We start from the raw sequence: 22,662 nt of genomic DNA on the forward strand, positions 1-22,662 counted from the left end.
AAGAGGAATCAGTACACCTACAAGTGTGATGATCTTATTGTTAGCTGAACAGTTTTACAAGACCTTAAGTTACTCAACAGGAAATACCTAGGTAATAGTACTACATTTCCAGAGTTACACTGGATATACCTCTTCCCAAAGCAGTCAAAACCAAAAATAACCAAAGATGACACCAAAACCACCAACTCAAGATATGTAATGCTTTTAGAAAATTATATGGGATTTCCTACTGCAGTCAAGACCAGACGAAAATCATGAGCCAACAGTTTCAGCATAAAATTAAGAGAAGAGAATGAAACACATTTATCCAGATATCTCCGTTAAAACCTCTTCCTCATTTCAAGACTTAATAATAAATTAAGCGGACATATCTGACATGCCCTCTCAGAATTTTAAGGATGAAATCTAAATGCCACTCCCCCCCAGAGAGGCAGGAAACGGTTTTCTTCCGATTCCAAGAAAGTGGTCAAAGCTAAGGTGTGTAGTTAGAGACAAAAGACTCTTTCCATCTGTCAGAATGAGGAGGGGACTTGTCACTGTGGTTGGACGGAGTGGGCGGTGGGAGGAGGAGGAGGCGGGACTCAAATCTTAACTGCTGCACTTGATGGTCCCGGATCTTAAGAAATGTAACCATGCCGGGCTGGTGTAGATGCGAGAAGACAACTCAGCAGCAGAGGTGGTGGCAAAGGCAAGACCTGCACCTCCTGGTGAGGAGCTACGTGGCACTAAGCAAACAGTGCTTCGTCTCCCCCACCCCTGCTTCCGCCCCAACCCTTTTCCCCTTTGGTTACCAGTTGCTCCAGATGCCGTAGAGTAGTTCAACAAAAGCGAAAGAGAGGTTCAGGCACAGGAAGAAAAACAGGTTCCGAGACGTCTTGTCGGACAGGATAGACCTGGGCAAGACACAAGTGGAGAAGAGCCGGGGAAAGTCAAAGGGGTGCCAGGACCCGGAGGCTGGATTCCCCTTTCAAGACCCTCCCAGTCCACACGTTCCTTTCCGCACAACGAACGAGGAGGGTGTCCCTGACGCTCCCTCCCTGGACCTCGGGTCATTCTTAGGTCTGGGCCTTCTCCCCTTCTGCCGGACACCCCCTTCCCGCAAACACAGCAGCCCGCACCTAAACCAGCCTGAGATCTTGCCGAACAGATTGAACTTGGGTGGTTTGTATTCATCGTCCTTGATGGACAGGGGCAGCATCTTCTCTGCCCGGCGAAGGGCCGGGTCTACTCCCGTCTAGAAGTGGCTCCGTGGGTGATGGCAGTGACAGCGGCGACGCCTCAGATGGGAATCCCCAGCGCTCGTCCCGGGCCGCGCGCCGCCTGGAGACACAGACAGACTCAGACACACACCCGGGACCCCGCCGACTTCCGGCCCGGGCCGCGCAACGCGTCCTGGGACGGGAACGGGGGAAGGCGGGGCCGGGGCGGGGCTTGCGCCGCAGGGGCGGGGCTTACGGCCCGGGCGAAGTTGCGCGCGATTTGTTGTGGGCAAAAGGGGGTGGTGACCACCAGGTGGCCGCCCTGGAGTGGAGTCCCGCCGCTTGCACTCAGGAAGAAAATTCCGAGGTTGCTAGCCGCAGACTGGGCTGGATGGGAGGTTGAGAGCCCGCTTACGCCCACCCCGACCGCCTACCACTGATGTTTCCGGATGCGCCAGCGTCCAGCGCCTGCCCTTTCGCCATTTCCCCTGTAAGCCTTAAATCTCGGTGCACTAGGAAGGTAGTTTAAAGAATCCAGCGGGCAACGCGATCTCTTGCCGCCACTCGGCAGGAAGCGCGAATGATGGTTTTGCTGGGTGAACTCGATGGGAGCCCAAATCCTAGTGATCCGCCCCGCCCCGCCCCCTGACCTTTCCGTACTGCCACGCGGGAGACAATCAGTAAATGTCTTTCGAAAAAATGTTCAGTGTATTTAAGAGCCCTTTAAAAGCAGCTCCTACGGGACAGTGGTGAATTGAGGTTTGGGTAGGGCATTGCCTCCACGACAATCTCAATCCGTTGCTAACCCATAGCTCAGGTTCGAACGCGCCCCCTTCACTTCCAGGTCGCCCCGGAGGCCGCGGCCGCGGCTCTAATTCTCGTCAGAACCCCGCTGCGCATTTCAGGGACGTGCGGGAAAAACTGGCTCGGCTGTGGGACGCGAGGGCGTGCGCAGCGCAGGGAGGCGAGACTGGCGGGCCTGTCCTGGGCGCCCGCGGTCGCTGGGACTCATCTTCGGGCGCTTCTCCGGGAAATCGTTTGGGTAAGGTTCGATGGTCCATCACTGAATGATTAAAAGTTGTCACCTCAGGGGAGAAAAGGGGAAGGGGAGGACTGGCTTTTGGAGGTGGGCTAGAAACTACAGAATCGAGCTTCTTGGGAACAGCCTCTTAGTCTGACGGGAAGTGGAGCGTCACCGAAAGGGAGGGGCAAGCACCCGGGGCTGTCCCCTGCTTCAGGCTCCGTCTGCGGGCAGTGTTTGCCCAGGTTATCAGTTCAGCGAATCATGTTGGGTGGATGCACTCTGATGGCTTAGAAAAAAACAAAAAACGAACAAGGGAGACGCCCCTCCCGTTTTATGATAACCAAGCTGCAAGTAAATAAATCGTCTGATCCCACTGCAGTCTTCTGCACTCAAGGTAAGGAAACAGCAGAATGTTCTCGTGTTAGAATATTTTTTGCAGTGAGGATGTGTGTTTTACGCTCCTTCTTGGACTTTTTGAATGTGTAGGGTAGTGATTCGGTGGTTTTATTTTTTAAAATATAATTTACTTATTCTACAATTTTTTAAATGTTCATGTTAGTTAAAACTGTGTAAAAACAGCTAGATTCCAGAAATTAAGTTCTAGAAAGAGTATTTTGTCTTTGCCTTGCTTGACATATATTTCATTATTTTAGCTTAAACAGAAATATTTTCAATTAATAGTATTTACTTACATTTTTAGAAAACTGAATTTTACTCTACTGCACTGATGGGGAAACATTAAGTGGGTACAAACTAGGTTAGAGATAAATATTTCCATGGCAATTGAGGTTTTCCCCCCAAAGCTTCTTTATTTCAATATGGTGTAAATTGGAGGTTGGGGGGAGGATATATAGAAATAACTAAATTTCAACAACTGATTTCCAGCGTTCTCTTAACTCATCAAGGTCAGCTGCAACTTGAGCCTGTGTTTTTGTGTTCTGCCTTTGAAATAAATTCTGCATTTTATCCTATGTTGCTGCAGATGAGAAATTGCTCAGCTGGTTTATGGAGAAATCTGCAGTACCCTTTTTCAAATAGTTTTGAAATAAGTTGGAGAAACTGAAGTTTAATTTCAGATATATTGGTTCTAAATTCCTCTATTTCTGTCCCCCAGCGTATAAGATAACTAATCCCCGGGGGCCTTATTTCAAAAAGCGGCAATGACACTTCGCATTTTTCATTCTTAGGTGACATGGTTACCAACTTCAACACTAAAGGCATTTTATTAGAAATATAAATTGCATACTATTTAAATCAGGAAAAGTTCTATAAGTGGAAAATGTTTGACTGTGTCTCATTTCTTTTGTCATCTTGAAATAATTTTGTCCCATATATGGTAACTGATATATGTTGTCACATCATAGTTAAGTTAGTTTCTTTCATTCATTCAACAGACATTTAATGAGTGTCTACTATATGCTAGGCTTTGTGCTGGGTGTGGGGTGGGGGAAAGGCAGTGGGTTGCAAAGCCTGGTAAGTCAAATTTCTTTCCCTGGAGGAATTTTATGGGAAGAAGAAGCTGATGTGAGGAGAGGGCAAATCAGTCCAGGGTTTTAGAACTGCGAGATGTTTAAGATGTGTACAGGAGATGCTTTGGGTGTAGCGAGGAGGGACACCTGTCACTCAGTGAGTCTTTAGACACTTGTTAAGCCATCCTTTTGCCCCTCCAATAATTTGTATCATGAAAGAATATGATTTTGGGAAATCAAAAATGATTCTTCGGCTCTATTCAGATGGTCATTACAGATGCAGTATCTTGCAATTCTCCAATCAATTTTTAATTTCTTCATATGCTATAAGATTAAATGGGTTTGTAAATTACAAAATACATATATTAATGAACATTTTTAAGCTAATAAATGGATTTCTACCCTGAACTTTTTAGTATTTGTTTAGATCATCTACTAATTAATTGCATTAGGTTAACTACGCAGACTCTATGGGGAAAAAACCCCAGCTTCTCCAAACATGTGACTGAAGACTGAGAAAGAGAGCAGAGAGGATTAAGGGGCAGAAGCTCATCTCCTCCAGCCAAGGGTCCAGTTCCTTTTGCGCAACAGTCAGTAAGGAACAGGAAGAATGCCATCTGTCATTCCTCAGTAATCCACCTGGCATTTATCTGCTACCCTATTTTGGACCCTGTGGTTTTTAGTACTTCATACTGAATGTCCTATGAACCTTTAGTGAAAAAAGGAGTTTTGATGGTAGATAAAACTACAGATATTTAAAAATCTGAAAATTGAATACAAGTGCAGATTGCTAATGCGTCCAGAGGTCTTGCTCCCAGGCACGTATGTTCTGGTTTCAAATGTGTAAACACATTAGATCATCAGGCGATGTGAGTTTATTCTGCTTCTGGGTACTTAAGAGAAAGATGAAAACGAGAATATAGCAGTGTTAGCACCTACCTGACAGGAAGACATCGTCTACCTAATTGCCTAAGTGTAATTTTTAGAACACAGTATAGCAAATTTTAAAAACAATTCAAAACCTATGGATTATGGCATTAAAAAACATTATTTAAAAAAATTCCTGCTGATTGACAGAAACATCACAGAAAATTCTTTGATTTCCCTTAATAGTGCCAAGAGAGCCTGTACCTGTCAATTACTGAAGCCGTAAGGAAAATTTTTTAAACAATTAAAACTTTACCATAATGAGGTAAGTACCAGTGTCATTTTTTTTACTTTTTAAAAATAGTGGTAAAATACACAGAACATAATATTTGCCATCTTAACCATTTTGAAGTATGCAGCTCAGTGGTGTTAAGTGTATTCACAGTGCTGAGCAGCCAAAATCAAGAACGTTTTCATCCTGCAAAATGGAACTCCACAACCATTAAACAACAACTTCCCATTTCTCTGTTCTCCAGCCCCTGGCAACCACCATTCTGCTTTCTGTTTCTATGAATTTGACTACTCTGGATTCCTCATGTAAGGGGAATCATACAGTGTTTTTCCTTTTGTGACTGGCTTCTTTCACCAAGCATGATGTCCTCAAGGCTCATCCATGTTGTAGCATGTATCAGAAGTTCCTTCCTTCTAAAGTCTAAATAATATTCCATTGTATGTCTATACTACATTTTGTTTATCTGTTCATCTGCCAGGGAACATTTGGGTTGCTTCCACCTTTTGGCTATTGTGAATAATGCTGCTCTGGACGTGGTGAAGTACTAGTATTTTTTATCTAAGAAAAAATGTTTCCTACAGGGTTATTTTCGCTTCCTTGGAAATAAGAGTTTTTACTTAAGCAAGCGTCTGTTAGAAAATACTGTGATGCCTCTTTTAGGTCTTATCCGTTGAAACAGTAGCCCAGATTATAGAATACAGTCAATGCCTACAAAGTTCAAATATTTTTGTAGACTAGAACAGAGCTGAAAATAGAGACTATGCAAAAGACACTGGATATACAAAGTGGGTCAAATGTGAGAGTTGGGAGTTTGTTCAGACCTGCCACTCTTTCCATGGCTCAGGAAACGTCATTTAATCTTCTCAGTCTCAGCTATCCCATCTACAAAATGGGGTGGATATATTTTAATTCCCATCATTCTAGAGATGTGAAACATTACCAATTTGAGATGTTAGGTAACGTAAAGGAGGAAGAGGTCTGACAACTCTCATTACTTTTTCTAAACTCTCTCAGGACGGGAATCAGTGGTCTTGCTCGTCACCATCCCTAGTACCTGACAGTGCTGGGCACACGGTAGGCACCGATGGATGTTTGTGGACTGACAGATAGCTACAATAAAGTCTAATCAAGCTAATATGAGTTGAGATTGCTTCCCTGTTAATTTTGACAGCTAAAACTATTTACAACTCGTAATTCATATGCACGAAATCTGTTTCTCTGAGAGAAGCAATTTTAAGAATGTGAGTGTTTTGCTGCAAATGAATATTGTATAAAAAGGAGAGCGTTCCATAGAATATTCCAGGAATCTGTTGCCCAGCAATTTTGCCTCCCCTGCATTTTCCTGTGACTAAAACAGAAAGAAGTTCAATGAAAAACTTCGGTATTCTGGAATGGTAAGAGTAATATATTTGCAGATGTACTTGGTTTCCTTTTTGACCCATTTCGGGAACTAATTTTGCATGGCGCTGTGCTGAGCTAAAAATGCCTTTCTATTCCTAGGCTTTCTTAGGATGCATTGACTTCTTGGATCCTTATAAGTTATGGATGTTCTTCTTAGGAATAAGGCCTTTCCTACTCCTGCCCTGGTATATGCCCATAAGTCTGGTCATCTCCAAACATTATCATCATCATCATCATCATCATCATCATAATAGCTACCATTAATTGGCAGTTCCAGGAGAAAGATGCCAGGCTAGAAGGAACTTTTCTCTAGTATAACTCAGACCTGTGCACTTTGGGGAAAGAGAGGACCTCATGGCCTCAGTAACAAGTGGCTAGATTGAAGGAGGCAGTGCTTTAAGAAGACTTTATACACAATATTTATATGTTATTTCCTCCTAAGCCAATGATGGTAAGGCAGATCTAGTTAACTGATAGCAGCTGCCTGAAGAAGCACTGAGAAGCAATGTGATGCTTTGTACAGGATGCTTAGAAGGAGGAAGAAATGGCAGCACCGACAGGCAGCCTTTGCTGCTGATCACAGGGTGAGATTGAGGAGGGAGGTGGAGACACAGGTACGTCGCGTCTGCTCTCCCTGATTTAAATACTGCCCTTGGTGTTCATTCAAACCTGACTTCCCTGTAAAGGAACGGCTCCCTCAACCTGGTTGCCGGGAGGAGCACTTGGTCTTTAACGTGACCAGTACAGAAATTCTTCCCTTATAGCTTGCAGTGAGAAGTGGCCTGTTATTCAAATATGATACTGTAGCAAATGTAGCTATTCAATGTGTTTTAACAATTCTGTTTCAGATCTATAGTCTCAAAATGCAGTAAGGGCAGCCCCAAGCCTTCTAAATGACAGGACTTAAACTGGCTATCATGTATGTGTAGCCGGTTATACTGTCAATAGAAAAGGTGAATCACTGTAACCTTAGGGGCCAGTCCATGACTCAGTTGATCCAGAGTGTAGTCATCTAAGTGATCCATTCACATCGCTGTGCAGTTGGTCATAAACACAGCAGGATCACCAGATGAATCTGTGACACTATGCGGACCCTTTTATTGTCTATTATTTTAACTCTATTCCTAGTCTTGCCTTTCTTATTCTTAAGTAAATAATATTAACACAAAATAACTTACTTTGATGTATCTAGACTTCTGAAAAAAGTAATGGGAGTTAAGAAGAACCATAAAAAAATAGATGGGCTCTTTAGGAGGAAAAGGGAGGGGAAATCATGTAGGAAAGAGGGGGTAGCAGCTGATGAAAATGAGAAAAGCTGTGTAGCCCTTCTAAAATCGTAGTGGAAAGAATAAATTCCTCAAATGTGGGAAAATGCAAAGGCAAAAACTCTTAGAATACTATCTAGCACCTGGAAAAGACTCATAAAGAAAAGTGACCTTTCATTTGCAATTCTGGGATTCTGTATTTTGCAAAGAAGTAAATTCTAATGTGTGCTACTTAAAATTTTAATGGAGGAGGCTTACTCGAAGCAGTAGTGAACTGATTTGGGTGGTGTTCTGACTTAGTTTTGCTCCTGCCAGTAGTCCTGAAGTCTGTGTTTTGTCAATTTCTGAACCCAAACTAAATTTCTATTTCTCATCTAGAGAAAGCTTTATTGTCTGCTTGTTTAAATCATACATGCTGCCAGATTAAGAATATAGCTTCTGGTAATTGTTGCCAGAGTTCAGGAGGGTGATATTATCTAACAAGTGATGGTTTTTCTCCCAAGGCAAATCGACTCATTCTCCAAGTGCTTCCATAGAAACAGGGATGTGCGAAGGTATTTTAGTGCATAATATCTTTGGGAAAAAATCAGAGTTCTAGGACATCTTTTATTAAATAGTTTGGCCACAGAACTAAAAGCAGGAAGGTGACTTGTATGGCCTGAATTTGAGACCACATCTCACGACTTGCTCTCTCTCCTAGTCCCCAGACTGGGGATAATCCAGGTCTTTATTGGAAGGAAATGTTTCTTGAGTCTTAACCGGGCCTTAATTTGCATTGAATTTGAGTTTATTCTTTGAAAGTTTCAGGCATTTCTTATTGTTTGTGAAGTTGAAGACCATGCAAATGTAGATTCTCTCACTCCTTTCAGCCACAAAGGGTTGTGAGCACTTACTCCGAAAACGGCCAGGCGCCCTTCTGAGCTACAAAGACCACAGAAACAGCCCTCGAGGTGCAGTCAGACTCAAAAAGGAGCTGGAGGCACGGTCAGCAGTTGTAACACCTGGAAAAAAGTCAGTAGCACTATATTCCCGGTTTCCAGGAGCACTGAGGATGCAGGGTGATGACAGAACATTCACTAGGGAAGGGATGTTGGAAAGAGACTGGAGGAGGTGGGGAGGGAGGGCAGAGGGTAAGCGTTTGCCAGGGGGAGAGGAAGGGCTTCGTAATAGAGAAGTTACCACGCACCGACACGTGGAGACACGGGTCAGCACGCTGGCTGTAGCTACTCTAAGAGGAAAGTCCTTTTGGAATTGGGTGCCACACGTGCCTTTGCCTCAGTTTGAACAATGTCACCTACGTGCTGTAAAGTGCTCACCAGGTGTACACTCTCTTCTGACTCTTCTTGCATGTTCATAGAGGGGAAGCCCGGGTTCTGAACTGGACTCTGTGTTCCACCTTGGAATGTTTTCATCTCGTGGCAGCTGAACGCCCCTCTCTGAGCATCTACATTGTGTAATCATCAGTTTTTAGGCCAGTACATAGTTAGGAGGATGAGCCAGAGGAGAAGACAATCTGTACAATATGAAGCAAATTGCGTAGTGAGATGGCAGAATGGTTATTATTCTTCCACCATCTGTGGCATTAAAATGAAAATGACAGTTTCTCAGTGCATGACATGAAGCCGCTCGTTCCTTTTCTACTCTATGAGTCAGAGGACATAACTCATCTTTGTTCATGCTGTGCCCTGGCTATTTGTTTTCCGCTTTTGTCTGGATAATTACTGCTTTTCAATCTGAAGGAACTAGCCTGGAGAAAAGAAATCTTCACTCAACAGTGGTCATTTTAAGGACCTTTGCAAGATGATGTAGTAAATAACTGAATAGCAGGTTGTTGAAAATTCAAATCGCCTAGCCCATTTAAAAACTGCAGACCTAGAGAATTTGCTAATTGTCGTTTCATTGTATTGTCTACTTTCTCACTCTATCATATATCCGCATTTAAGAGAATTTCTTAAAGTTTCAAATAATGCTTTACCAAAAGCTACCCCAATTCTCAGATATTTAAAAAATCTGAGATAATGACCCATGCCACTCCCAGGTAGATACCCAAGAGAAATGAAAACATAGGTTCACATAAAAACTTGTACATGAATGTTCATAACAGCATTATTCATCATAGAAAAAGGTGGAAGCAACTCAAATGTCCAGCAACTGATGAACAGATAAGCAAAATGTGGTATATCTGTGCAATAGAATGTTATTTGGCACTTAAAAAAAAATGAGGTACTAATGCAGACTATGACAGGGGTGAGCCTTGAAAACCTTATGCTAAGTGAAAAAAGCCAGATACAAAGGCCACATAGTGTATGATTCCATTTGTATGAAATGTCCAGAATAGACAAATCTAGGGAGTAGATGAGTGTTTGCCTGGTGCTGGGAATGAGAGGAACTGGGAATGAGGAGTGACTGCTAGTGAATAGGTCTCGGATTTCTTTTTAGTATGTGAAAAATGTTGTAAAATTAGATTTGGTTGCACAATTCTGTGAGCATACTAAAAGCTATTGAACTGCATACTCCAAGTGGGTGAAATTTATGTTATGTGAAATAAATCTTAATAAATGTGTGAAACAAAAACCCCAACATACCAATATGATTACAATACTCACATAATCTTACAGGTACCTTAGTGGCAGTCTTGTATACTGATTGTTGACGCGTCCTGGCGGGACCTACCATAACACAGTGGAGAGAGTCATGGACTGTGTCAGCAGATGTGTGTTCTTGCCCTGGCTCTGCTGCCGGTTAACTGCATGCAGCTGCATGAGTCCAGGCAAATGCCTTATGCCTAGACCTTGAGTTCTTTACCTATGAGACAAGGAAGTTGGCGTAGGAGGGCTCTGAGCTTTCAGTTTTCTTAGTTTATGTGTTTGTATAATAAGGCATATAAATATTGGAGCAGTTTTGGAGACATTGCTTTATCCCTCATTGTCTGAGTGTAATAAATAACAGGGGGAATTTCAGAGGCTGCCTGGCTGGCAGTCCTCCCCCCATCACATTCAGAGCAGCGCTTCTCAACCTCAGCGTTACTGGCTTGTTAGGCTGGATAAGTCTTTGCTGTGGGAACTGTCTTGTCCGTTGTAGGATGTTGAGCAGCAACCCTGACGTCTGTTTCCCAGATAGCAGTAGCATCTCCTCTCCCCACTCATAGCAATCAGAAATGTCTCCCGACTATGCCGAATGTCCCCTGGAGAGCAAAATTGTCCCCAGTTGGAAGAAAATCTCTCAGTCTAAAAGATGCTAAATAACACTATCAGAATAACTAAAAGGCTGTGCCCTCTACCCACAAAGAATAAATAAGTTAACAGATGTGCAGAAAATATCTTTTGGGGTCTCTGATTTTTCAGATGATTAGGAGAAAAAGAAGGATGTGTTTGGTTTTTCTGGCATTTACTGTGTTTATCAAAGTCCGTATTTAACCTGCTGCTGTCTTGGATGGGAGAAGGGCAAAAAGGAATAGCCTGAGAGCTGGCAGATCTGTTTTGGAATGAGACATGGTGCCAGTAAATACGTACAGATATAATTTTAAATTTAAAAAATTTAATTCTTGGTTCTTTAAGATGTAGGTTATCCAGGTGTGTTCTTTCTCATACCCCCAACTCAAAGGTCAAAGCTGTGAATTAGATAGGTTCTCCTCTAGACAAAGAGCAGCAGAAAGCTATAAACTGAGATCCAAACAGCTATGAAGTCATCATCCCTCTCCAGACTGTCCTGAAGCTGTTCCCGCAGGCCTGCAGCAGAGTGCCCGACTTCAGCTGCTCTTCAAGAACAGAGATGCCACTGGCACGGCAGCCTGTAAAGTTCTTGTTCTTCTTGCTTTTCTATAGACTTAACATGGTACCTAATTTTATTGGGCTGTATCATTTAATAAATGCTGCCTGAAATGTTTACACTGTCTTTCCAAAGATGTAAAGTATTCCTAACTCCCCAAACATTTTTGATGCCGGTAAAATAGGGGATTGGCAGCTACCCTGAGAGAGGACATTTCAGGGATGGGTATGGAGGGGAACTCCCACTTAAAAGTATAGATAAAAGTCAAACAGTCATTCGTGATTATCTTTGACAATATATATTCATAGCAGGCTATAGAGGTGAATCTTCATTACTTTTTCTCCACTAGAACTGCCCGGTAGGTATCAGTGTCTGCTTTAGAAACTAGAGACACTGCTGTGTACGTTTTACAACATGCTGTTCCCACTCAGCTATAGAAAATGAACATTAAGCTCTTAATCAGGTCATACTTTAATGCAGTTGTCAGATGATCCTTAACTCTGAGTGCTTCTAGCTGGCCATTTGTATGCAGAACTGAAAAATCTATTTTATGATACCTGCTTTTGATTCAGTTTTAGAAGGATTTTTAATGGCTTCGAACCAAGATTATTAATTCATAACGGTTTCACTTTGTTTACCACATTCACAGTATGTGTTGTTTTAGTAAGAAGTGCATACAATGAAAACATCGTACTCTCAAACCTCAAATTACTGTCCTTGAAAAATAATCATGGTAAAGCTGAGGTTACTTCCGAAGTAATTCACTGTATTCAGATCTTAGCATGAGGCCATGGGGAAAGGGGAAGTGCAAAGCTGCTTTCCTTAACAACAGGCTGCAGAGAGAGTCCAGGAGAAGGTATCACTGAAAGCTCTCCAAAAAGATTACTACAAGGGAACATTGCTGCTTAGATCTGGACTTCTGAAAAGTGAGAGCTACAGAATGACAGTGACTGTTCCCTCAGCCTTATGAATAAGCCCTTCCTTGGCCTGCACGTGCCTCAGCGTGCCCTCAGGTGCCATTGCGGACTGACCATGCCCTCCCCACCCTGCAGTTCTCCAGTCCCCGCTCTGGTAAACGTCAGAGGGAAGTGTCGAAGGCACAGCCTGTCTGGTCTCTCTGTGTCCCTGCTGAGCTGTATAGAGGAGAACTGTTTCTGCAGCTGCATTACACACCTCACAGCATGAAACACGTGATCGTCAGTGGGGAATGTGTTCGTCACTTTAGCTCCATCACTGCCAAGGCTCCTCGATGAAAAAACGGAAGATTGACTGGACACCATTTGCATAGGGAAAATGCCAAATTTCGCTTGGAATCTAATCTGTTAGATGAGGTTTAGATTCCAGTCTTAGGCCTAGCTGCAAACGCCCAGCTTAAACCGCGGGTGCCCGATCAAGAGCTTACACACACGCGGTGCACTTCTCCGTGAAGGTGGAGTCAACCCAAAATAAACCGTACAGAAGCAGTGGCGAACAAGGAAGAACAGTGACGGTGGCCTTGTGCAGTTTGCACGCCACAGCTATGAGTTAGCAAAAGAAGTCTCTTCCAGCTTTACCACGCTTGTCTGTGTTAAGGAATAGATACGAGTGTATTTGCTGTATAGCCTGAGAAGAAAAATTGTATCAAAGATAGAGAGGATAGACTGCATCAACTAAAGTCATCAAGCAGAATAATACCTCATTCTTCCTGGTTCTAAGAGATCTTTTTTTTTTTCTTTAAAGGTATTTTTTAGATGTTTAGAAACTCCTGGTTGGTTTTTGTTTTCCATCTGTTCCTAAGTCAGGCTTCTGTACTTGAATGGAGCAATAGCGTAGTCCAAAGAGAATGCTGAGACATGTAAGAAGGCTGGCTGCCAGAGCACAGAACAAGAACATCCCTAGAAAGCCTGTGCAGGCTCGCGCAGGAGCAAGTAAAGCAAGAAGATCAAAAACCGAAACAGCAGAACAATTTATAAAAAAAAAACCACAACAATTGAAAGCCAGCAGTACTCCAGAAGGGGGAGGCAGTAGGGGTGATAATGAAACTGTATTGGAAGCCAAGAAATCAGAGCCCTGGGTCTCTGTAAAGCTGTATGGGATTTAACCTTTCCTGGCATTTATGACTGAGATTTGGGTTTTTTTTTTAATTGAAATACAATCAATTACAATGTGTCAGTTTCTGGTGTACAGCCCAATGTCCCAGTCATGCATACGCACACATATATTCGTTTTCATATTCTTTTGCATTGAAGGTTATTACAAGATTTTCAGCATAGTTGCCTGTGTTATTATACAGAAGAATATGACTGAGAATTTTGATCAGACAAAAAATTTTGACCAATGAATATCCAGGCCACGTTCATCAGTAGTTGCTCACCTGGTATTCTGTCGCCAGCCCAAGCAGATGCCTTAGGGACAGTGAGGGACAGGAAAACATACAGCCGATTACAGTGCCTCGTGTTCTGTGATCCCTGTGTTCTGTGGGAGAGGACACTGGGGAGGCTCAAGAGCCTACCTCCGTGCAACTAGATTTGCACCTGGCAGTGCCCTCCCCAGCCCACAGTGATGAGCAGCCTGGGCTCTGGGAGCAGTTTTTCCTGGGAATAAACCCTAGATCCATTACTTAAGTTGCTTAGTGATCCTGAGAAAATTTCTTTGACCTCTGAAAGCATCCAAACTATTAAATGGGAATAATGGGAATAATAATAGTAAACAAGATAAACAAGATTCTGTCATTCCCCTGATCAAAACCCTCCAATGGCTTCTCATCGCACTTAGTCACATAGAATAAACTCCATCCTCCTTACTCAGGACAGCACCCCCCCATAATCCCACCCTAGTTTATGTCATTCTCGTTTACTTTCTTCATTATCTCTATCCTAAATTAGCTTTAAGTTTATTTACTTTGTTGTCTGTCTCTCGCTACTATTTCCTCTGCTACTAGCAGCAGAGGATTTATCTATCTGATTCATTGCTGTATTCACAGAACCTGAACAGTGCCTGGGATAGTAAGTGCTCAGTAATTACATGTTTAATCTATTGAGTAAGTAAGTACATACTGTGACATGCAGAGCACATAGTACAGGGCCTCACAGTAATAAACCCACTATAATTGCTTGCTGCTGCTCTGCTGCGACTGTCACCTGTCTCGTGTATATTAGGGTTCTGCATATGATTTTACTTGGAAAAAAGTTTGCTACCAAAAATTAAATTTAAAGTTGGTATACTAAAGTATACAAATGTCAGAACATCGTTTTACCCCTTAAATATATACAATTTTTATGTGTCAGTGATATCTCAGTAAAGCTATTTAAAGAATCTAGTATACTGCAAGGACAAATATAACCCTTTTTGAATAAATAATCTGAGTCCCAAATTTTTATTGGTGAAATGAGGGCAAAATTTAAAATACACTATTTAATCCTTCCTGTTTAGTGGGTAGGTGAGTTTTCGTCTGCAGCTGCAAAGCAAGCAGGCCCAGAAGGGAAGGTTTCCTCACTGTATTTTTTATCTTAGCGCACATCACCTTACCAAAGTGGCAGGGAGAACTGAACTTGAATCAACTAAAAGAAGATTAACCTCTCTCCTTAAGAAGGCAAAACAAAAGCATGGTAACTGGTAAGAATGCCAAGATTCTGCATTTTCTTTCCATTTCTGCCACAGGTGTTGCCACATCGGCAAACTCCCTGGAAGAGTGATGGGGATTCGCGTGCTCCGTTTCTCATTGGTGGTGATCCTCGTGTTACTGCTGGTAGCGGGGGCTCTGACCACTTTGCTTCCTAACATCAAAGAAGACAAGATGCTCGCTTTGCGCAGGGAAATCAAATCCCAGGGCAAGTCCACCCTGGACTCCTTTACTCTCATAATGCAGACATACAACAGAACAGACCTCTTATTTAGACTTTTAAATCATTATCAGGCGATACCATATCTGCACAAAGTGATTGTAGTGTGGAACAATGTTGGGGAGAAGGGCCCAGATGAGTTGTGGAATTCCCTAGGGCCTCACCCGGTCCCGGTGATCTTCAAATTACAGACAACAAACAGGGTGAGAAATCGACTCCAGGTCTTCCCTGAACTGGAAACCAATGGTGAGTTACAGCTGGGTTCTTAGCCTGGTAGGGTTGCAGCGAACCAGAGCTGGGGGCGAGTGTGTGGCTTTTTGGCCTTCTGCTTGTCTCAACTGTCCAGAGAAAACAGGGAAATTTTATCACAATTGGGAAAATAGGGAATTTTAATCAGAAAACATTTTGAAAAACTTAAAGGGCAGTTTCTGAGATGTCAAGAAGCAGTCACCTGGGGAAGAAATCACGCACATCTTGCAACAAAGACAAAGAGGTTAATACTGAGAAAGAGATATGCTGTGATTACACATTACTGCGTCACAGAAGGCAGTAAAATGCCATTTAACTTATGCTTAGTGTATTTTTTACCACCTCCTTTTCCTCCCATTCATAGCAGTTACACGAGATTATAATTTACTTAAAAGGACGTCGGTTTTATTTATTTATAGGTTCATTAATTTCTAGCATAATGGTTGATAATGACAGGATACTTTCCCCCTCAGAAGGTTAAAAAATCAATTATAATTCAAACAGAAACTTTTTCTGCTAGACAAATCTGTCCAATAACACCATTTTTATTTACTGATTTCATTCAGAAAATACTCTCATTTGAATGATCTGTTTTGTATCTCACTAGTTTTGCTTTTATTTCCACACTGTTTCATTTAAATTGTTTTCCTCTCATTTCAGCGGTGTTAATGATAGATGACGACATGCTAATTAGCGCCCAAGACCTCGTTTTTGCTTTCTCCGTTTGGCAGGTAATGTTGCCATGTCCTTCATGAAATCATCAGTATAAAGTCTGATCTAGTGTTGAACCAGGGCAGCATGGTTTAATGTGGTAGTCACTCAAAGCAGTGTAGGTAATATTTATCTAAAAGGCAAATTAATTTGTCATGAAGTAATCAGATCTCCTGAGCTCACTTAAGCTAACCTGAAAGTTACAGTATCTTTTATCAATATTTGATTTGTATTTGGTACGTTGGGAGAAGAGCTAGAATTGTCTCCCAAAGAACAGTGAGGAAGCGATCTGGTGTGTGGTACGGCGGGGAGGAAGCGATCTGGTGTGTGGTACAGCAGAGACTAGAATCCAGTGATGCTTTCTGCAAGGTAGTAGACCTGTGTATCTCAAATGAGAAGTGCATTTCCATATTAATATTGTCTAGAACTTTCTTTGAAAGAAAGCTTTTATTACATCCACAGAACTTAACTCTGATTCTGAGACTATTGTTTAAAAATTGATAATATTAATAATAATTCTACATGCACCATTGTGGGGGCAGGTTTTTTCTCTCCTAAATCCCAGCTGGGATAAACAGGTATAAATTGCTTGGTATTCTATAAAAACACCTCTTTCCTAGTGAATATGTGTTAGTAGCTGGCTTTTACAAATTACACTACAATTACCTGAAACCAGACCTGCATACAAATACTCTGAAACCCTGTCAAATAATTTAACCATTAAAAAAAATTCAACACTGTGTACCCAGTAAATGGTCTCACTTGCACGGTGGTAACTCTCTTGAATAAGTGACTTGGGATGTAACAACCTTAGATATTAATGATAAGTGGTCACAGAACTCTGCAGATACCAGCCTTCTCAAAACTCCACTTTTTAATTTCATGCCTAGTGTTCTGATCAACACATTTTTTCCATATCAGCAATTTTTCCAGCCCTGTAAATTATAGACAGAAAATTCTTATGCCATACTCCAGCTATGAGATTTCTATTTCAGGTGAAAAAATCAATTTACTGAAAATGTCAGTGTGGGAGGAAATAATGAGACCTATGGTTAATTAGAACAATCCAAGTAAACCACAATTGAAGATGGATAAATACGATTTTAGGATTTGATATTTTATAAAAATACCAAGAATGGTTTCAATCTATTGTGCAAGATGATCTGACTCCTAAAGTTCAGTGCCATCAGTGCCCAGCAGGGGGCAGTGATTTGGAGAACAGAGGCCAGCAAATTACAGCAGACACGTATCTATCTATGCCTTTGCCCATGCCCATGACCCCCACCTCACAGAGTCAATTGCTCTTGCAGCAAACTTGGAAAAACCAGGCTCTCTGGTGGTAATAATTTATTAATATCAGATAAGGTTTGAATTAGGAGAGTATTTGTGAGGTTAGAAATTTTGTTACAGATTTAGGTTATGGTGACATTTGACCTTTAAACTTACTAAGATGTAGATTTATGAAGTTGCCTGGAGTTAAGAGAAATCGAGACGTAGAAGCCAGGAATAAAATAATGTTGGCAAATCAGTTTGGTTCTTTCTGTGATAAATCATTGTCTTTTTCACCATGTCAGCTCTAAAGAAATGCCACACTCAGTTGTTCTTTTTCTGTCTTTTCAGCAATTTCCTGATCAGATTGTAGGATTTGTTCCTAGAAAGCATGTCTCTTCCTCCTCAGGTGTCTACAGTTATGGAGGTTTTGAACTGCAAACACCAGGCTCTGGAACTGGTGACCACTACTCTCTGGTGCTCATTGGAGCCTCATTCTTCAGCAGCAAATACCTTGAGCTCTTTCAGAGACAGCCTGCAGTCATCCATGCTTTGATAGACGAAATGCAAAACTGTGATGATATTGCCATGAATTTCATCATTGCCAAGCACAATGGGAAGCCTTCAGGGGTATTTGTGAAGCCTGTAAACATGGGCAGTTTAGAAAAAGAAACCAACGGTGGCTATTCCGGAATGTGGCACCGAGCTGAGCACTTCCTGCAGAGGTCTTACTGCATCAATAAGCTTGCTGCTATCTATGACGGCATGCCCTTAAAGTACTCCAATATTATGATTTCTCAGTTTGGTTTCCCGTACGCCAACCACAAGAGTAAAATGTGAAAGCAAAACAAACAAAAGCGAACCTCAGAACTGCTTAGTATTTGAGTAGCTTCTTCGTGCTATGGTCGGTTTTTTGTTTTCTGGTGTTTTAAAGCAACATCACGAACTTTTTTTTCCACCCTAGAAGTCTCTACAAAGGGAAAAAAAATGCATAGTGCTTCTAGGATGTAAAATTCATGTGAACGTCAAAAACCACGAAGCTGGTATTATCCAGACAGATCTTCTTGTGAGGAGTTCTCGTCCACGGATATAATCCCTTTGTTGGCAATTTTATTGTCTATGTTCTGAGACCGGTCTACAATTTTTTGACTCCTGGCACTTACCTCAAGCTGTTTCCATGATCAGAAACTCCAGAGAATCATTTCTCAGCTTTTTCACTAAAGGATGGTTGTTTTCATTTGAAGCCTCTTTAGCAAAAGCCTGCGGTGTCGGCAAAAACCGTGTGAAGAGAGAATAGTCTCAATCCCATATAAAAGCAAATGGGAAATTTGTGTCAACGAGTCGTCATTGCTTCCCTTGCGGTCCTTCCAGCCATCCTGTTCCAGGACTAACTCATCTTGGCATGGTTTTTATGCAGCCATCGGTGCTTTTATTTCTGTTGATAAGTCTGTTGTGACTGGGAGGGGTAATTTTAGTAGCTGAAGGATGTCTAGTTGTTTGCTTAACTTTTGTGAACATTTACTGCATGGATCGCAAAAAAGTACAGCCTATGTTTCTTATATGCAACAAGGAGTAAATGTGTTACTAGATTCAGGTCATGCACTTTGTCACTGAATCTGACTTTGAGATTGTACATTAATTCTTGTATTTTACACAAAATATGTATTGTTTAAGAAACACATATAAAGTAACCTTTCTGAAAAAGTGGTTAAATAGGGACTGGCAGAAATTAAAACCCTTAGTATCAAAGGATCTTTATTGTTACAAAGCATAGGTTATCTCGTGAATACTAAAGGGTTGTGTGTATTACACACAAAGTCAATCTCTTGCATTCAGAACTTCTCCCCTCAACCCCCCAAAAAGATCCAAAGCTCATGCTGATATTTCAGTCACTTACATAGATACTGGAAAAAATAAGGGACCTGAGTCATAGCAGAGGAATTCCACAGGGAGTGTGCACCAGTTAATGGTTAAGTTGCCCACTCTGTTATATGAATTAGTATCTGATCCACACAGTGTCTGTGTTTCGTCCTTGTTCACTGCTGGTGGCAAGGAATACTTAATTAGGCCTCTGTCTGTCACCTTTCCCTCTTCCTATTCCCCCTCCTGCTCCCACTATGCCATTATATTGTCACAGTAGCAAAGCGGTGAAAATATGAAAACAATCATGGTTAATGTTCCAGCAATGAGGTCTCTGTGCAGTTAGCTCGGGGTCTGTTGTTCCTTTACATTGGTGTGTATTACGTGTCTTACTGCAATCAGAGAAAACCAGTAGAACTCAGAACCTCACTGAAAATCTATAGTGTTCATTATCTGCTTTGTCCAACCTGGGTAGTGATTTTTTTTGCCTCTTGAGAGTCTGCTGACAGATAAATAAAATAAATGTTTACCATCCAGGTGTTCTATATTAATTAAGAAGACACTTGCTCTGGGGTTCAGTATTTACACAGATTGACAAATATTCTAATATATTGCTCAGAGTAAGGTAGAGGTATTCGCTACATTACCCGTGGGGGAATTTTCCAGTGGGAAAATATTCTCAGATTTTATTCCTCATCTCGTGCTCTTAGACTTGTCTTCAGCATCACTTAAGTTGCTCATGATATTTTTCAGACATTATAGAACAACGATGTTCAATCTGTGTTACAAAGACTCTTGCATTGCTTGGGGCTAGACTTCTACTAAAACTCTTTTCCCCTGCACACCTCTTATTCTTGCTTCAGATGATCTGGAGAAGGGTTGACGCTCAGGCTTAAAACTGCGTAAGAAGAGTGATGTAGCTTAGGGGTTAAGTGTGCGGTAGAGTACCTGGGCCCACATCCTTCCTGGATCTCATATTTGCTTAACCTCTTGGAGCTTCAGTTTCCTCAACTACAAAAATGAGAATAATGTCTATATAGGGATTTGTTTTAAGGACTAGAGGAGATCACTTGTATAAACATAGCACAACGCCTTGGCCATTTTAAATGGTCCATAAAGGAAGCTGTTGGGGCGTGTCATTGATCATAGCGCAGTTAATTCTTCTACAGCTCACCTTGCAAGTATTAGAAAGGTTTTTGGACCCACCAAGTGAGGTATTTGGGAAGTTGTTTCTCCATAACAATGTTTCTACTTAACCTGGGCAATTTTCATCTCATTTTCTTTATTTCCGCCATTTTTCTTGTTATTAGAATGGTACATATTCATTCCAGCAATTTTGGCATATTCAGAACGGTACAAAGAAAAAATTAAAAGCCCCACCACCACATTAACAATGGCTAAGCATTTTAGTGTCTATTCCTCCTGACTTTTCTAGGCATATATTTTAATAGCATGATTTGTTTGGTATCTCATTAGATGGATAAGCCATAGTTTATATAGTCAATCATATTACCACTTTGATAATTCATGACTATTATAAGAACATTTGGGTAAGTGTCCTTGCCATGAACTGACATCTTTGAGCTTCTCTATAATGATTTCTTTGAAGTCAAGTCCAGGAAGTCCAGTACCTGGACCTAGCGTTCATATTTGAGGGGGTTTAATACATAGTGCTCTGTGCCTCCAGAGGCATCAGCATAGCTACAGTGTGACCACATCTGAGGGCACCTGCTTCCCATCAGACTTCCCAACATTGCATATTATTTAAAATTTTCTTAATTTCTTCTCCTTTGTACCAAATACTCAAACGCTGCAGGATTTGAAAGGACTTGGATTATGTTGAGAACTCCATGTTGAGAAGACTGAAAACACAGGCAATCAACTGTCAAATGAAAGATTCCAGGGCAATGTGAGCTTCAGGAAGCTTTTGAAGTGCTTCCAGAAACTCTCTGCTCCCAGGTTGGAGTACAGGCAATGAATTGCTGGCTCTTTGCTGGTCCCGGGGAATAAAAAACTTGGAAGCAACAACAACAAACAAAATTGTCACACTTGTTCATCTTACAAAGACCTAGGGCTTTGGCCTCAAGATCCGGAGTGGATGAGTGTGTGTGTGCGCGCACAGCTACGTGCACTTGTGGCAGAGGGGAGGGTAAGAGGTAGAGTGGGAAGGAAGGGGGTGGAATGGAGGACGGTGCTGTGATGGAGGAGGAACAGGAGGTGCCAAACCCCACTGGACGCTACAAGGGCTTACATGGTGAGATCTGATCATCCTCTACCCCATGCTATTTCATAAACCAGTTTTTAGTGTTCTGCTAGGGTTCCCCTAACTCTCTCCCTCTTCCTCCGCCCCTCCTTCCAGGAAGGCTTTCTCAATATGAAGCTCAAATGTTTTCAAAAAATATATTTATTGTGGATACAACACAAAGAACATTTGCTACATTAGAAACATGCATTGAGTCCTGGCTCCACTGAATTTCCTTACCTGCAGAAGGGGGTTGAAAATACCTGCCCTAAAACTTCACCAGTTGCCTTTGGTTTCAAAGGGTGCAATGTAAATGAAGAACTTTGTAGCATCAGGAAAATGAAAGAATTTTTAAAAAGCCATCACAGATAAAGAGAGAGCGGCTCAGCCAGAAGTGAAAGAAACTTGGTTATGAATTAGTAGCTGTGTCAAAATTATACCTTAGAGCATAAAAAGAAATGAGAATAAATATACAAGTACTGAAAACAATTTAAGGAACCCTCTTTATTAGCTCTGGCTCAGAATGAAGTATGTAAATGAAGTATTTAAGCTAGAGATGACTTGAGGCAATTTCTCTTTTCATATGTCAATATTTCTTTTACTGGAAAAGAGAAAGAATCAAATTTTTCATCGAAATACTTTAAGTTAAAAAAAAAAAGAAATCTGAAGGAAGCAGCTTCAATTTACAGCAGTGGTTCTTCACTTCAGCTGATTTCCACCCCTCCGGGGGTCATCAGCAATGTTTGGAGACCTGGTTGTTAATAAATGGGAGCAGTCTACTGGCGTGTAGTAAGATGCTGCAGCCTTCCCCCTCCCACAACGAATTCACTGTCCCCAAAAGCCAATAGCACTGCAGTTGGGTAAAAACGTGCATGGCATTACATATAGAATATTTGATTGGTAATTTATCTAAATAACTAACACATTCACAATGCAAGTTTCATTGCTGAAGTTCTATCTTATATATCAGTGCCTATTAGAACAGAAAATTAAAGGGGGAAACATGTTTACATTACTACTGAGACATCTGGTGCATAATTCTGTGACCCCAAATCTGACCAAAGAGCCAGAAATATCCCTGGTTAATGTTTATTTCTGACTATTTTTTCCCCTGATTCACCTGCCTCTTTCTATTTTCATATCTGAAGAAGTAGACAATGGCTCTTCAGTTTCTAGGAAGGACCTATGGATAAATACATATTTCTGAAGCACTACAGAACAATAT

General features: G+C 41.6%; 2 protein-coding genes across 4 annotated transcripts in view; one reads left to right on the forward strand and one right to left on the reverse strand.

The window, feature by feature from the left end:
• SLC30A7 (solute carrier family 30 member 7) overlaps positions 1-1,377 on the reverse strand; it is a 68,525-nt gene extending 67,148 nt beyond the window's left edge. The window contains exons 1-2 of the mRNA XM_006197370.3: positions 1,119-1,377; positions 792-893 (exon numbers count right to left, since the gene is read on the reverse strand). Coding sequence (XP_006197432.1) covers positions 792-893; positions 1,119-1,198 — 182 coding nt within the window. The 5' untranslated portion in view covers positions 1,199-1,377. The remainder of the gene's footprint in view (positions 1-791; positions 894-1,118) is intronic.
• Positions 1,378-1,452: 75 nt separating this feature from the next.
• Positions 1,453-19,729, forward strand: EXTL2 (exostosin like glycosyltransferase 2). 3 transcript variants are annotated; one of them, XM_031680380.2, is made up of 6 exons: positions 1,453-1,689; positions 2,044-2,617; positions 4,806-4,884; positions 14,925-15,352; positions 16,016-16,086; positions 17,687-19,729. In XM_031680380.2, the coding sequence occupies exons 3-6, from the start codon at positions 4,880-4,882 to the stop codon at positions 18,173-18,175; spliced, it is 993 nt and encodes a 330-aa protein (XP_031536240.1). In that variant the 5' UTR covers positions 1,453-1,689; positions 2,044-2,617; positions 4,806-4,879; the 3' UTR covers positions 18,176-19,729. The 3 variants fall into 3 exon arrangements, with proteins under 3 accessions (XP_031536240.1, XP_072824217.1, XP_031536242.1); XM_072968116.1 differs by having other exon boundaries at positions 2,044-2,246; XM_031680382.2 differs by having other exon boundaries at positions 2,044-2,241.
• Positions 19,730-22,662: the final 2,933 nt, after the last annotated feature.

Source organism: Vicugna pacos, chromosome 9, assembly GCF_048564905.1.
Source record: "Vicugna pacos chromosome 9, VicPac4, whole genome shotgun sequence".
NCBI lineage: Eukaryota > Metazoa > Chordata > Mammalia > Artiodactyla > Camelidae > Vicugna > Vicugna pacos.

Coding starts and splice junctions, on each gene's coding strand:
- EXTL2 (XM_031680380.2), top strand. Junction 15,353..16,015: donor CCCTGAACTGGAAACCAATG/GTGAGTTACAGC, acceptor CTCTCATTTCAG/CGGTGTTAATGATAGATGAC. Junction 16,087..17,686: donor TTGCTTTCTCCGTTTGGCAG/GTAATGTTGCCA, acceptor CTGTCTTTTCAG/CAATTTCCTGATCAGATTGT.